Source organism: Trichoplusia ni, chromosome 5 (assembly GCF_003590095.1).
Source record: "Trichoplusia ni isolate ovarian cell line Hi5 chromosome 5, tn1, whole genome shotgun sequence".
NCBI classification, from domain to species: Eukaryota; Metazoa; Arthropoda; class Insecta; order Lepidoptera; family Noctuidae; genus Trichoplusia; species Trichoplusia ni.
The window spans coordinates 18,447,575-18,464,324 of NC_039482.1; the positions used below are offsets into that span (position 1 = coordinate 18,447,575).

Sequence of the window (16,750 nt, forward strand, 5' to 3'; positions counted from 1 at the left end):
ACTACCAGTTCAAATTTTATTAGAATTTCATTCATAAGACAGAAGAAATAATTTCTGCGAAGCATTTGGGGTTAATAAGTTATCCCCAATTCTGCTATTTACAAAGGCCGATGTATGAATGAAAATTGTATTAAATTTTTCGTATTTATTTTTTTACACAGTAATTTGTAATTTACGGAGTGGAACACTCACGGTCAATATAATTAATTTCCAATTATTGTGTTGGCAAAATACTTCAGAGAATAGGAGTAGTTTAAAATTTAATGCAACTGCCATTCATCATCGGTCATAGTAAATAGCAGAATAGCCCTGATCTCGATGATAACTGATGATTTTTCCCGATTTTATGTTCCCGAGCGGTCATATTCGATTTGTAACGGGCAGATCCGCGGGCAACAGCTAGTATAGACATAAGTAACTATAAGGCTCTGTCTCAAACATACACAAGCTATTATTTTCAATTGTAGAGAAAGTGTTCATCAAATAATATTACTTTAAGTACCATTTACGAGTTTCTTACTTTCTGCAATCACTCGTAATTGTAAACATTTAAATTTGTAAATTGATACTCTGTGCAATAATAGAAAATATCTAATATTTTATATGTTATTACAACGTACGAAATGACTTGCTTTCGCTGTTGCATAGTCAGTGCAATCACAATCGTTGGAAATTTAAAAAAAAACTAAAGTCTCTTGGTGATCTTTTTTAGTTTTCTGAACGGTTACACCAAGATCAATGGTTCCTTAAAATATATTTTATCGACTTTAAAAATCGGTTTCCAAAATGTTTTACCAATGTATTAAAAACTTGAGAGAAACTGATTTAAACTGCACGGATAGCCGAGAGGTTGAGGTCACCACGCCAAAACCACTGAACGCGACGTGTTGGTTCGATCTCCGCATAGGACAAGCATTTGTGTGATCCTCGCTTGTACTGAGCCTGGGTGTCTGTGTACATGTGACTAGAATGTATATGAATCCCCCGTGACACAAGGATTATATTCATAATAGAGGAAATCGATTTTTTTTTATTTAACTGAATTCCTCCTTACATTACTCAGACACTACTGAAACTAAATCTATATTACATGTCATTGATCAAGGAATTAAAATATATTAAGCTAACGTCACGTCGTCAGATAAAACCGCTAATGTTCCGGTCATTACAAACCAGTCGTCATCAAGGTGAACGTAGGTCGAATATGTTTTATAACCCGACTAATTTATAGGCGCCTCTAACGTTTTTGTAGATTTTTTGTTTGGGACATGTTACTGGCTGTATATTGCTAGGTGTGTGACAAATGAAAGGTCACTTCTAACAGCAGGAATTTAACTAAAGTACTCGTAATAGTAGGCCTAAGCAGACAATTGAAGCGACTAAAACCGAGGGGATATTAGACGCTTGATTTTTGTCTAGAATATACAATGTTTTCCTCAAGAAATGGCTTATAAAACTCAAAAAGACTATCAAACCGGCTCTTAGTTTTGGAGATAGAGCTTTACTGAGTTGATACTTATTACCTTGATACCTTTAGATTTCAACGAACTATATTTTTATGTGTTTGACTTTATTTTATCGTTACCATAAATGTCACAAATATTTATCTTCAGCCAGGTGCGTCCGGTTTTGTGTTTAGTGCAAAACGCGTTAGGACAAGTATAAACGGGTTCGCAACTATGTAAGGATGGGTGGATAAACTGTAATTCAAACCATTTCGAAAGGTAATTTGTATAATAGAAAATTATGCTTAGATTTTAACAAGTTTCTTTGTAATTATAGGTGTTTCAAATATTTAACACGTCTGTAATTAATACCACAGTGTGCTAAACTAAAATCTAATTTCCTCTCTTTTACTATACTGCATACCCCTAAGACTACCGTAATATCATAATTTTAATTAATATAGCATTCAACAGAACTATTCAAAATAGCAAATAAATTCGATGAAGTAAAACTTAACAAAGAATCTGCACAAAAAAAAACAAAATGCAGACGAATTGAAAACCTCATCAAATTCTAAAGTCAGTTGAAATACAAAAAATCTCTAAAAGAAAAACAAAACAAGTTTTACCGTACACATCATCTCATAGTTCACGCAGGTCAAAAGCCAGCTATAACACCGTCACACAAGAAGCGGCGCACCGTGACACAAGCTGCGGAAGATTCATTCCGCACACCTCTTACAATATAAGTAGAGCGGAACCTTACAATGGAGTCGTCGGGTTATATCCGTCACGGTGTCAAATGTCAAAATGTTTTTTTTTTGGCAAAGGCAGTGAGTGAAAAAACAACAATGAAATTTAAAGTAATCAAAGTTGAGAACTATTACTGTCAAATATAATAAATGAACTTAGTTTTTTTTAAATATTTTTCAATCGATTAAGTAATAAAGTCAATACAGAGCTTTTTTCGTTCAAAGCTCGTTTTTTTTTTTAATTGTGCACAGTACTTGGTCAGCTAAAGACAAACTACCATAAATAAATTAATGGGCAGTATTTTCTCACTTATCGGTCACGTTACAGAAACATTAAGTTAAACAAATATGCTCATTAACAATAGAGAAGGCGGCAAGAACTCGTGTTAGTCATGTATTTATAAACTCAAGTGTTAATGAATCATAATCCATGAGTAACTGCGCTCAGGACAACGTAAAAACTTGTTCATTCTTTAGTAAAGAGAGAATTCTGAATTGAAATAAAACCTAGAATTTTTCTTGAGATTCTTTACAATTCGACGTGAAATCCTAAAAATATATAATTATTGCATAAGAAACTTTAAAAAATATATTTTGATACACAACTGACAAACTTCACTCAAAACAAAGATTCTCGATCGTAATTTTCTTGCCGTCTCGAGAAAACATACGAGTCAAAAAGACGTTTTATAATATCGCAGAGAAAAAATGTCATTTATAAATATCTATTGTCGAAAAGGGAAGTCCTGTGTACAATTAGGTAAGAACATTGCCTTTTACCCAGTGCTTACAGATTAACTTTTTACTATAATCAAGCTAACACTACAAACAGCTGTCGCAGTCTTCAACCACAGCAACCACAAATTCAATATGGCTGTCAAATCAATTTACTTAAATCTATTTTAAGTTAAGGCCTCAAGAAACAAGGAAAGATATAACTCGGATAAGTGGATTTTGGTTTATTGTAAAAGTGCTTTATTATGTACAGTACTGGTTTGAAATTTTTGCCAAATATGTACGTGTAAATGTGTAAATAATCGTTTTGCCTAAGATTTCGCAGTTTGGTTTGAACCTTGAGTATCTTCAAAAAGTTCCAACAAACGTGTTTATTAAACATAATGTTTCATCATAGCGTAAACCTACAGTCCCACATATTTTTATAGCATTAGTCATTTAAATACATATCTAATGATCGACCAAACATTCGAATTATATCTAGGAATTTCCAAAGAGAGTTAACCACAGATACAAAAAAAAGAATTCGGCTGTAGGTGGCCGGAAATAATTGGGATAGCCACGACGGCCTTGCCAAGGACTGGGTTCTTTTTTTCTTTTGAATTTAGAATACATTCTGATTGGTGTGGTTTTGGAGAGAGTTTTAACTTAAATTCTTTTTAATCATTTATGTTAGAGGTTTCGAAAAAAAAATAGTAAATAGAAAAATCTTTTTTGATGAAAAAAATATTGAAGGATTTGTGGCGACGTTTACAGGTTTTACAGTTCTTATAAATCCATTCTGGACAATCTGAATATCCTCAAAATCGTCGTTTACAAATGTCACCAAGGACCAACTCATTAGTTACCTAAATAAAGATTCTTCGCTAGGCAACCAATAACAAAATGAACATGTACAAGAAAATACACACAGACAAACATATTGTAAACCAAACCCATCAATATTTTTAACCCGAGCTAGCCCCTAGGAGGCTATGACGTCAAGTCTAGAAAGACCAGAACGAATCTTTAAGAATGTATAACAGTAACCTTAGATTTTCCTTATATAATCGACGTGGGACCGTTAGGCGGTACTATGCTCAGGTACCGCTAGTGCCATGAACACGTGTCGCGTATGAGGTGAAAGGTTGATCTGATCAATAATGTAATTGGAAAAATTCAGAAGATCTACGGTTTAAGCCTAAGATGTTCATGATTATGTTTATAATGATATAGATGAATTGTAATAATACATGGTGTTAAGTAATGAAATCGAGATAAATATAGTTTTCACTCAACTGATAAATCATTTACTTTTTTCCCACTTTAATATTATTTTTAAATACAGAGTTAGATTGACACGTGAAGTTAATTAAACACGATTATACATAGCCTCTCGCTGTCGAAAGTCATTTTGATCTTTTTGGTTAAGAGAAAAACTGTATGTCATTAAAAGTAAAAGATATTTTTTTTTTCAACATTTCTTTCACACTTTTTTTACATTAGGTACATACATTTAGTTAATATGTTTCATGTGGTTTGATTCATATATCATAAAAAGTTTACCACATAAGAGTATTGCGTAGAATAAATTATTCAAAAACAAAATGGAAAATATACTGACTAAAGACTTTTTAAACTCTATCTAGTTGATTTATAACATTAGTCCAAGTTTATTTAAGAGCTAACACAACTCAAAATAAAGACCTAAGTGAGGGTCAAAGAATGGTACGAGAAAGAATTCCAATGACTTGACATTTTGGTAACTGAATTCCAATCGCAGTACCCACGTATTCTCACCTATTTGAATACTACCCTGATTTAATTACACCACTTAATTTAACAAATATATCAATCAGAGATAAATGCAAATGTAAGACACATTGAAATTAAAACTTAAAACAAAAGATATAAAGTCCAGTTTTGTTTAAAGAAGATTTTATGAAAGAACCGGTATTGGATGACCTCGCGTAGCACATATGGATAGTATAACGACTTCGAATTCCAGACAAGGTTTCGTTCACCAGATTTGATGTGTGTATCATCACGGATTTCCGTTGCAAGGTGAACAGGTGAGTTTAGATTTGGTCTTTTTTTAAATGGTCCTTAGAGCCGCACCTCATATTAGAAAGACTTAGCAAGACATTTTGAAAAAGGAGGGTTTTAGTTTTCATGGTTTTCTTTGCAATCATGTTTTTTTTTCTAACACGAATACCATGAAGATTCATATTGATAACGTATGTAGTATTTAGGGTCCTCACTGCAAGTCGCTGCCAATCTTTCCTATAAAGGTAGGTAAAACTATGGTAAATCTAAATATGATAAAATCAGAGACAACTTTAAATGTTTTCTGAAAATATTACCACATTTCTTTTCGATATTTAATTAGTATTCGCGACACCCAAATAAACTTTCTGAAACAACAAACCCAATTTTAATATAGAACCAAAAAAATCGCATTAACAAAAGTAATTGCAAAATAAATTACATCAGTTTTAAAATCAAGTGAAGGTCGTTTGGTTCCTAGCAAGGACCACGCAAGCGCAGGAGCAGACACAAATAAAAGTAGTTCCCTTCACACGATTCAGATGCAATAACAAAAGCCATGGTTTAAAGCGGGTTCCCATGAGGTTCAATCAAAAGATTTTTTTCTCTTCGAGCCCATTTCTTTAATAGAAATTAAAATGTTTTAAAGATTTTTGTGGACTAAACTGAATGTGGTAAGAAAGATATTCAAGGGTGTTTTATGTGATAAGTAAAGAATTAAAATGGAAGTGTATTCGACACAATAACAGTTCTTTTATTAATTTTCACACATCGTCGTCTAGTCTCAAACTATGCAAAGCATGTATTATGAGTACTAGACAACTGATAAACATACTTAAATATTTCTAAGTACGTACACAGAACTAATGTGCTCATCACGAACACATTTGTTATGGGTGGGAATCGAAACCACGACCTCCGGTGTAGCAGTCAGGACCACTAACCACTCAACTCACAGGCCAGTCGTTTATTGTGAACATTTACGTAACACACAAAACTATGCTCTTGCTTGTTTATGCTTTATCATGGACTGTCGACTGTTCATGAACTGACGACGCGCCGTGAACATATCGTCGGCGGTTCAGGTTCAGTCAGTAAGTCTGACACTACATTAAAGAGGCGAGTTCCTATAAGAATTCCCCTTATTACCGAAAGGATGTCTGACTGTTATTCCTTCGTACTCTGTTCTAAATAAAAGATTTGGGGTCAGTGCAATAAGCATTCTTATATCTACCCATCACAATCATCATCTCCAAATTTTCTCACCTCATTACCTACTCATCATCATGCAATCCATTACTTTCTTCTTCCATTTTCTACAACATCTACTTTCGTTGGTTAATCATATACAATCTTCATAACTGAAAACCTCAAATCGAAATAATTCTACAAAAAATATTTCAATAACCTCACTAACTGTAAGTCTTATCGCCAGCGTTCTACATTCCCAAGTAAATACTTATAAAGTAAAAGTAAGTTAAAAAGTTACCAGACCTTATCATACGTTCAATCTGCAAGGTCGAGGTAGGGAACCAACGAGCCGTTGCTAATGTGCTACGAAGTGCAATACAGCGGCCTAAACACTGACACTAAGGACCAAAATTATCTTTTGAAAACCAATAAATTGGCAAGGACTTGTGGCAAGAATGCAAACCAATAAATTGGTAAGGACATTTGTAATGCAAAAAAAAAAACTAGGATGGATCTTAGATTAGATAATGCATGATGAGATTTTAAATGTCCACGTGAATAAACATTTCAAGGAAAATGTGCTATTAGACGACACTAAAAACCAATAATTCCAAAAAGTTTTTTTAAGTAATTTTACAAAACTATAAAATTGGACTATTCAGGTATTGTCTGAAGCTAATTGCTAAGTATATACGAATTAGTGATATAAGTGAACTTAATCAGACAAAAGACGTGACAAATTTTAATGCCGAATTTATTATAAAAGTGACCAAGCCATATACCGATAAGGGCAATAAGAATAAGATGACAGTGTATAAAAACAGATCGTCTAACGTAACTGATCCTACACTTTTCCCATTCGAGTCAAACAAGTAGTACTATCACATAAAAACTCAAATACACATTCCCATTTACATGACTTTATAAACACTTAAACGTAGCCTACAAAAAGTGATTCGAAGAATCTGGTATAATGTATGTAAAACAAAAATAAACGTGTTTATATGATGCTATCGTACTCGCATGCTTGGTGGGTACAAGCCTTTTACTAAAGCTTACTGTAGATTATTAATTAATCGAAGCATAGGTTGTGTTTGAGAATTTTCAAATGCGTACTGAAGGACACGAAGGAAACTTAATGGCACCCATCGTGTAGGTACAATGTCGGAAATTGATTTTAAACTATAATAAGTAAAACAAAGATGCAGACTATTGGTAGACCAGATTGCAGACCAAAAAAATTATCCTCCTTCTAGTCCTCATTTTAAAGGGAATGTTAGCTATCCACATTTCTGTTCAGTTAATTTAAAATGCCAATCCAAACATTAAAGCAGCAAGGAAAGAACATAAGAAGAAAAATTAAAAAGACGACTAGTATACGACACGTTTGCTATAATTTTGATGTACCGTGGTTCTGTACACCAGGAATTCAACGTATGCCAAGACACAATGTTTACAAACAATAAATCCACTACATTTAACACTTACTTACGGTAGTTTAAATCAATTACCTCCTGAGTACCTTATTGTAATTCTCTGTATGATTTCACTACTAGACTTGCATGAAACTAAATTACCAGCACGTATTAAATTTGAACGTGAGAAGAATGATGAGAGAATGGTAATATTAACGTTTTGTTAGTCTTTCCTGAAATGTGGATTAAAGGTAGATGTTATGAGCGCAATTACTGAGCTCTTTCAGCAATTTTCCTTGCTTTAATGATTGCACTTTTCCTACGCAGCTTTTGATTTTCGTTCAAGCGCAACTACTAGAGTTTTACTTTCCTTTAACGTTTTAAAGTGCCCGGGAAATAGCCTATTTGAAATGAAAACTTTAGGATTTTGATTTTTTCATACATTTCTCCTATCATCATTTTTTTTATATTAATGCAACGTATGCCAACTGAGAAAGAAAGGGAATGAATATCGCTCCGCAACTTTTTAGTTTTATATTACAATGCGTTATATTATGGTCTTATGGACAAATTTAATTCAGTCAGCATGTAAAAGACCGACCGACCCCAACATAGTTGGGAAAAGGCTAGGCTAATGAATGATGTAAAAGACCAAATGAGCTTCAAACCAAATCCAAGACTTGCGCCATTATTAAATCATTTAATTTTATTTTACCACTTCAAAGCAAGGACGATTTATTTGCGAAATCATATGGATTAAAGAAACCTGAATTAAATGAGACTTACATTCACATACTTAGCATACAGATGACAATCTCTTTCCGAAACAAAATTAGAGCTGCCCGGATCGAAGGACCAAACTATAAGTCTTGATAAATTTACGTTTTGGGCAATTAAGTTTCGTCTAATTAGGCTCCAAACTTAGCATTTAAACGAAGATAAAACAAATTTATGTTAACAGTATTAATTGTTGGAATTTTTAAGGTGATTGAAAAATGTTGATTACGAAGGCGTGTTACTGTATTATTGACAATGATACTTAAAAGAAACACTAACATAAACAAATATATTCCTACTAGTTTGTTTCACAATTTTACGTACTAGGTATTAACCACCTCAATGCTTTGTGACTAATCCATTGCAGATTTCCTTTACATTTCTATCAAACCGACAGCAGTACAATCGCAATGTATTCAGTACATCTCGTTGTTGTTTAGAAATGTTGTTTCAATACCCGTTTTATAGTAGAAGCTTGCACCTGCCTCCTGATTTTGCCATAAATTATGAACACCACTCGATTCTTGCTTAGAAAACAAGTTTGTACGCAATTATACTGCGATGGCTCTCGGGAAATATGTTATTTGAATTATTTTTCTCATGTGTCTATGAGAACGACTGAAATAGAATTCTTGTATTCTCGAAGACCAGATTCCTGTTTACGCGACTCATTTACAAGATCAATCAATGTTATTATCATTTATTATACTATAAGGAAAAATATTAGTTTTAATTTGTTTAAGAAGATTAAAAGACAAAAAAGGGGTCATGTTTAGCTCCGTGCATAGAGCTTTTTAACATAAGAAACTGAATTGATATGGTAAGAGTCACAATAAGAGTAGATTTAAGAACTTATAAAGATAATGATACTTTGTAATTTTTTGGATCGATTCAAAAAAGTCCTATAGAAGGTCTATAGGACTTTTTCGTTTACGTAGTATGCGTATACGTATTATGTTGACCTTACCAAAACATATAAAAAAACTAGAGATGCGCCGAATAACTATTCGGTATTCGGTATTCGGCGTATTCGGCAATTTTTTCACTATTCGTATTCGGCCGAATTATTCGGTTTCGTGCCGAATATATTCGGTTCTTTTTTTCTCCGCCACATTACCCGATGTAGAACTAATAGATATAACTTACTCTGTTATAAGTCTACGAAATACTATGAGCAAATAAACTTTAACTCACTGTTTATTTTTAACCAAAAATTAACATATTTATTTCTTAAACAACCACATTTTACTTACAACTTTATAGTCAATATTTATTTTAATTTCAAAAACGCTTTAATCAGTTTTTAATCATAAATTATACTTTTAGACCTCCAAGCAAAATATTTCAACCATAGAATAGAATAGAATAGAATATTCTTTATTGTACACCATGGAATTACAGCAGTGATTCTTAATACATACAATGTTAGGGTACAATGGCGGTCTTATCGCTAAAAGGCAGACAACCTTTGGATAGAACAAGATAATAATCCCTACAATTCCCTACTAATTTTATAAATGCGAAAGTAACTCTGTCTGTCTGCCTGTTATGCTTTCACGTCTAAACCACTGAACTGATTTTAATGAAATTTGGTACAGAGATAGAGTTGACCTTGAGAAAGAACATAGGATAGTTTTTATCCCGGACTTTTGAAGAGTTCTCTTGGAAACGCGATATAACCGACCTTGACGCGGGTGAAAAGCTAGTAATATTTATTTCTGAAACTAACAGTTAAAACTTAAAAAATATCATTTTTTTAAATGTTTAATCTTGCGGGTGGCAAGTAAGGACATGTTGAAACCTGTATACGCGAGGTTTAGGCGTTTAGGCGAGGCAATTTTGAACCGAATAGTTCGGCCGAATATTCGGTTCGGTAAACTTTAAACCGAATAGTATTCGGCATTCGGTTATTCGGTGAAACCACTATTCGGCGCATCTCTAAAAAAAACAATCAAATTCAACACACAAATATTCAAAGGAAATCGAATTTTTAACTGCTATTATTAACTTATTATCTTTTTGCATGCGTCTATTGAAACAGTGTCGAAGTAATTTGCAAAAATACAATGATAATGATTTACATTGTCCGAGACAACAATTGAATAGCATTACACCTATTAGTTTTTGCCGTCGCGACAAGAATAGCTGTTATTTATTTAAAGAACTCGAATGTCTATTAATGTCTTTGAACTATTTTCTACTAACTACAGTAACTAAGTACTACTACTAACATTTTAATTTAGGATTTTCTGCCCTCATGCAACTTACTTAATATGCTTAAAACAGATCCGGGAAGCATTTTAAATACAATGACATTAAAAAGGATAATTTACTTACTCAATTTATAAGAACTAAACGATTAAAAAAATGGTAGAAAAATTAATCAAATAAAAATATTCGAGATGGTCCTACAACACTAAGGGTTCCTTACAAATAGGCTTAAGAAAAAACGATTTGAAAAAAATGGTCTTCCATTAAATTTTTTACCGTAAGAACTCATGCTTCACCCCGATTGTCTACTGTCTAGGTATAATTTTTTATGAGATGCAGTCTGGTGGCAGACGGTCGGATCCGAAAACGCGGTCAGACAGCACAACCTTAGTAATAAGATTCCGTTATTACCATGTAGTTACACTAAAAAGGTGAAATTCTCACAAAAAATGGCCATCAGTTGATATTTTGTATAGGACTGGAAGGACCATCATTTCCATGCCTATCTCTCAAAATCCATTTCACGACGAATGTTGAATATTCTTTTTACTCTAGTTGTCATAACCTTGACCATGATTCTCAAAACAAACTACCCGTTGTTTTGTAAACATGTACTATCAATTAAAAATTTGATCGCCGTCTTTTGGTGCTTGATAAATGTTTGGTCCTTTACCACATACTAGATGTTCCGTTTATTTTCGAGTTAACTGTTAGCATAGCTTATGACACCCACAAAAAATGTCTTTCTTACCTTAAAAGGGTAACTTTACAACGCAACTTTCAAACAAGCTTTACCTCTTCTTAATATTATTATAGATAACGTTGATCTTAATTCTCTAAAACAATCCTATTTATTTGTCAACATGGTATGACTTATATCTAAATGATGATCTCGATTTCTTGGTCCTTTGCAAATTTCTGGTCCTTCATCACAAATGACGTTTGCACCGTTTGTTGTCGTCCTTCTAAAATTAATTTCTGCGTACATTAAGCGTTTAATGGCGTTACAGTGTACTAGTGCTCCTTCAACTATGCGGTCACGGTATAAATACTGGCAACCCGGAAAGTAATACCGGTTGTATGTGTCGTGGGGTCGCGGTTGTCCTACATGCAAACTATTCCAAAATACTAGAAAGATAAAGAACTTAATTTATTAGACTATCTATTATTTTTACTACTTGGTCTCTTTATTATTAGACGATTTTTTTTAATGAAATGAAAATTTGTTTGAAATCAGGGAATATTTACTGTTATTGTCAATAATTGTTATCTACACTCAAAATTGACCTATATTTACTAGTGCATAATCTTCACAAGATAAATTCAGTCTAACTCCGAATACATTTAGACAGCTGATTTTGAAGCATTCATACATCGTTTGAGTTTGAAAGGCTTTTAAGTGAAACAGGTTATTCCATCACCGATAACTTGTCGTAAGTAAATGATATGTGACATTTACTCTCTGTACCATAGAATATGACGGTAACACATAAATTACAATTGTAGAGTCGGCAGAGATAATGATGACAAGATGCGTAAAGAAATCAACAACTACCGCCAGTAAAAACTATAACAGTAGCTAACGATCGCAGGAAATTAACACAACTGTACACCTCAATGATTCCTTGGTAACGGATCAGTAAGATCAGTTCTCACGAAACAGAAAACAATTTATTCTAGCTATGTTTGTACTAGGATTCGATAAAGAACGCATTAGGCGCGTGCGAGTAAACACCAACCGTCGAACAGTGAGCATTTTTTATCGAAACCATTCACGAATAACCGCCACTTCGGACCGTTAGCACCTGCTCGCCTACCTCACACAAACACGACGCTGATAAACATAAATATATCGGAATAAAACCGCGGAATTCCAAAATGAACCTTAGAAGTCTCTGCCATCAACAGTTATAGCATTAATTATACGAAAAATACTTAAAAACCCGATAGTCGAGTTGGAAACTTGAAGTTTTCTTACAGTTACACCGTTGTGTAAGAGATAACCTGAATTGAGATAAGTCTGTTCGGAACTGAGCCAGCGAGGCATGCCGCAAGTAATAACCTCCCAGATTATAATATTTGTGTTGGTAATCTTCGGATTCCTATCACCAGACGAAATTTTTGGACCCGAAAAAAAAAACTACCACTATAAGTAACAAAATATTTAAATCACTTACCGTCCATTAGGTGCTGAAGGAGAGTGCACTAATTTAACAGCAAAAAGGAACTGTATTGCACACACGAGCAGACAGCAAAGATTCAATGATAGCGTCAATGCACACAACGCTAATGTCACTTCATACACCACTGCAAACTCCTCGGGAGCACTGGTCGCAGGCGCCGAGATCTTCAGCAAGAACAGCAGCGCTAGCAGAGCGAGCAGCAAGCTGACGAGGCAGAGCAGCGCCAGCGACGTGAGCGCCTCCTCCGTGGCGGCGCGCGTGCTGCGGTTCCGGTGCGAGCTGGGCCGCGGCGGCGGGACCCCCGGCGCGGAGCCATTCGCGAGCTTCGGCGGAGAGGACACCGGCAGCGGGGCCACGACGGACACGGGAGCCGTCGACGTCGGCGGCTGCGCTCCGGGGCTGACGCTCGCCGAAGTCCCTCCAACAGAGTGCTTCGACGAGTCCAGGGTGGACACGTTAAGGGGCAGGTGGTGGTGCGGCCGCCGCGGCATGTTCTGGTAGCGGTGGTCGGCATCGTTCGCCGCCGGCGGCCGCTGCGTATGTTTCAACATGGCGCTACTAGCACGCCGAGACTCGCCATCCCGCCGACTGGTTCTCCGGCATTCGGGCCGGTTTTGTTACACGACGCAGCGACGCGGGCGCTCGGTCGACGGGCGCGGGACGACTGACGGCGGCTCGTACCTGCGCGCGCGCGTATGTGTGTCAATCAAACTCGAGGGCTGCAGGACTGCGTGCAAAGCTTAAACATATCACCTAACTAATCTACCCTAACAATAGAATAATGGCAGTAAAACAATTGCTTGGATAAACAAGTTGCTCATTGATTACAATAAATTGTTTTGAAAACATAATGTTTTGTATGTTTGGTGTTTGGCCGCTGTTACTGGTGCACTATTTTAAACTGTCTAGTTTGATAAACAAATGTCTTCACTTGTATTGTTTTGAAGCATTCACTAAATAGTTGTTTAGTTCTTGACGAAAAGCCGGTTGAGAGCTATTTTGTAACAGAAACAAGTACTAAAGACAATTAATTCAAAGAATAATCTACAGTTCAATGAAACCCACTGCGAATGGAACCTCCTTCCTTAGACAGAACGTACATCCTGCCTATGATTGGGAGGCATTACGAGAGAGGCAAAAAGCTGTACCCAGCAGGCATCAGGTGTACAGTTATCAAGACGCGTACATCTTCTAATGTCGCAACTTTACTGCGACAAGATTGTGTTGCAATAACACTTAGTTCAGGCATATTATAATGCTAACTATTGTACTGAAAATTATGATCAAACGAGTTTTAACCGTTCTTCGTTAACTTATGTACCGCGTACCGTAGGACCAAAATATTTTTAGAGAAATTAGTAGAATTGACGACTTGCCTGACCTTTGGCCTAAAACTTAATTTCAATTATCTATTATTATTTCCTCAAGCAAATTGAATGCACGGATGTATTCAATAAAAACAATGCATGAATATTATAATCACTGCTAACATCCCATTTGTCCATTGACTGAAAGACAAAACACAAACAGCCCTTTCTTCCTGTCATAATAATATATAAAAATACCATTACCATGACATCTCCCTTCTGTACCAATCTGTATAGAAAACCAATGCATAATGGGATGACGCCATGATAACATTAACTTGAGTCAATGAACTTTAACAAATTGAAAGCTTTTAGCAAATTATCTGGCTGATGAAAGCTGTATTAGGGGGCCAGCTTACACCATCGGGTTGGTTGTGGGAAAGAGATGCCGCTCTATGGAGTATATTGTGTTGTCTCGTTTCATCAACTGCAATATACTTTCTTCGATCTGTGGTGATAGGAATGTGAGTAATCTCAGGTGAAAAAATTAACACAGGAAATTTGGGTCCACCTTAAGGATTCAAGTTCAAGGTTGAGTGTAAGTCTTTTGAGACGGCTACTGAAATGTGTACCTTAGGACCAAGTGGAGAATGATTAAGATTTAATTTAAATAAAATTGATTTCATTGAAGTATTAAATTTACTTTTATTTGCCTGTAAATTTATTATGATTAGTCATATTTAAAAAGAATTTTGATCTTTCTGATATAAGCAAGTAGGAAATGATCTTATTCTAAGAACTGTTTTAAGAGAAAAATGGAAAAACAAATACAATATTTATCATAGAGAAAAGGAAAACTCTGTGTCATGCTCCCTCCCCTACAAATTTACCCAAAAAAAACATATGTATTTGTAAAAAAGTAAATTTATTGCAAATTTATTTTAAGCAATTTATTTTTGAAAGATAATGAGAAAAATATAGCTTCTCCAAAGGAAATCGAAATTACTCTAAGCGAGAAACATCAATTAAACTTGTCGATGATATTTGCTGTGACCTTTAATTAATTGACCTTTACCATCGAAACTAGACTTCAATAGTGACATTAAAGCATTCAGATGTAGCAATTATTTTATCTATAATGATCTATGTTTAATGTGGTTAGATTGGTGTGTAATAAAATTAGCTCTCCTTTTTTTTCATTTTCCTTTTATTTTTTGGGCTTGGGAATGGCAGTGGAGTATAACATCTTAGTGGTTAAAAGCAACAAGAATTTGCCCTCCTTTGCCTATGATGAAATCTTTTTTACACTTTAACTGTCTGCTTTTTCAGGGCGACCAGTCCAATATACTAATTTTGAATTAAATTACTTGGGTGATGGTTGGTTGGAGGCTCCTTTCAGTAGGTATAGCCAAGTAGCTGAGGTCACCGCACCAAACTCACTGTGGGCAACGTGTCGCGGGCTCCATCTCCGCGAAGAACAAACTTGTGTGATCTACCAATGCATGTCCGAAATCTGGGTGCTTTTGTGGCTTGAATGTTTCTGTGTGTGTGTGTTTTGTTTAATACCTTAGTACAGAAGTCGATTGTATAAAAAAACTACTAAAAATATTTTTTTTCTATCACCCACACATAACAATGTTCGTATAATGTAGCGTTACTTTTCCAAAAACAAATCTGGCTTTGTTTATCCTCATTTTTGTAAACATAATACATTTTCAAGTGTCAATAAACATATTTCATTTTGGTCTTTCTTCTATTCTTTGTTTTCAATTTGATCTATTTTCGTCGCTCCTTTATGAAGCCTAAGGAATAGGGCAGCTTCTAAAACAGCCCGTTACCAGAACCTTTGTAGCCCATCCGGGCACGTGCGCACCTGTCGTGCAGGTGTCTTCGTATCAAGTTATTAAATTGATATAAAAAATCTAGCGCCTGCAATGTGTAGACCGAAGAAAAAACGACCATTCGACTAGCATGTGGAGATCCATTTGAGCAATTGAATGAAAAAAGTATAACTTAAACTGTCCACTGCAAGGATATAATATAGAGGCCGTTATCCAGACTCTTTAAAGTAACAGTAAGCAATAGTCACTCCTGTAATGTTAAACGTTCCTTATAACTTGTGATCGGTGTCAATGGTGATCACACAAGTGCTTGTCCCATGCGGAGACTATTTTAGCAATATGTCATACAGTCGTAATATAGTAACCAGAAGGCCGTTAAGAGTATTGCCGATTTTGTGGAAGAGACACTTCGCACACCTTGTTGTGCTCCGTCATGCTAACACAAACAACTGTAAGTCTTACTACAGTGTTATTACAATCTATTTTTTATTTTTTATTGATATTCCAATTCATTTGTTTCCAATACAATGACGTACCAAACATTGCTTGATTCATCGATTTACAACATTTAGCACTGTGAGAAAGACGCGCTGAAGAAACCACAGCAAGAATGGTTGTAACGGGATATAAAATATTATATTTACCTGTCTGCCATCGCCAACCACTACCTCCTAAACTAAGAGTGTTGCAGGTGTAAAAGGGACAGCGCACTACAAGATGTAGAATGGCGTCTTGTTTCCACAACCTCTTCCACTTGAAAGAGTCTTCTCCTTTGATATATTGGTTCGCCCGCAGACATGAATCCTTACCGCAAAGATATAAAGTTACCAACGGTCTTTTAGTCCTTGATAACTGGTGTTAATATGTA

At 35.1% G+C, this 16,750-nt stretch overlaps 1 protein-coding gene across 2 annotated transcripts in view; it reads right to left on the reverse strand.

The window, feature by feature from the left end:
• LOC113493824 overlaps positions 1-16,750 on the reverse strand; it is a 42,128-nt gene extending 25,378 nt beyond the window's left edge. Inside the window, exons 1-2 of one of the 2 annotated variants that reach the window (XM_026871852.1) lie at positions 16,527-16,750; positions 12,729-13,415 (exon numbers count right to left, since the gene is read on the reverse strand). In XM_026871852.1, coding sequence (XP_026727653.1) covers positions 12,729-13,285 — 557 coding nt within the window. In that variant the 5' untranslated portion in view covers positions 13,286-13,415; positions 16,527-16,750. Of the gene's footprint in view, positions 1-12,728; positions 13,706-16,526 lie in introns of those variants that run through there. The other variant, XM_026871851.1, reaches the window with a different exon arrangement.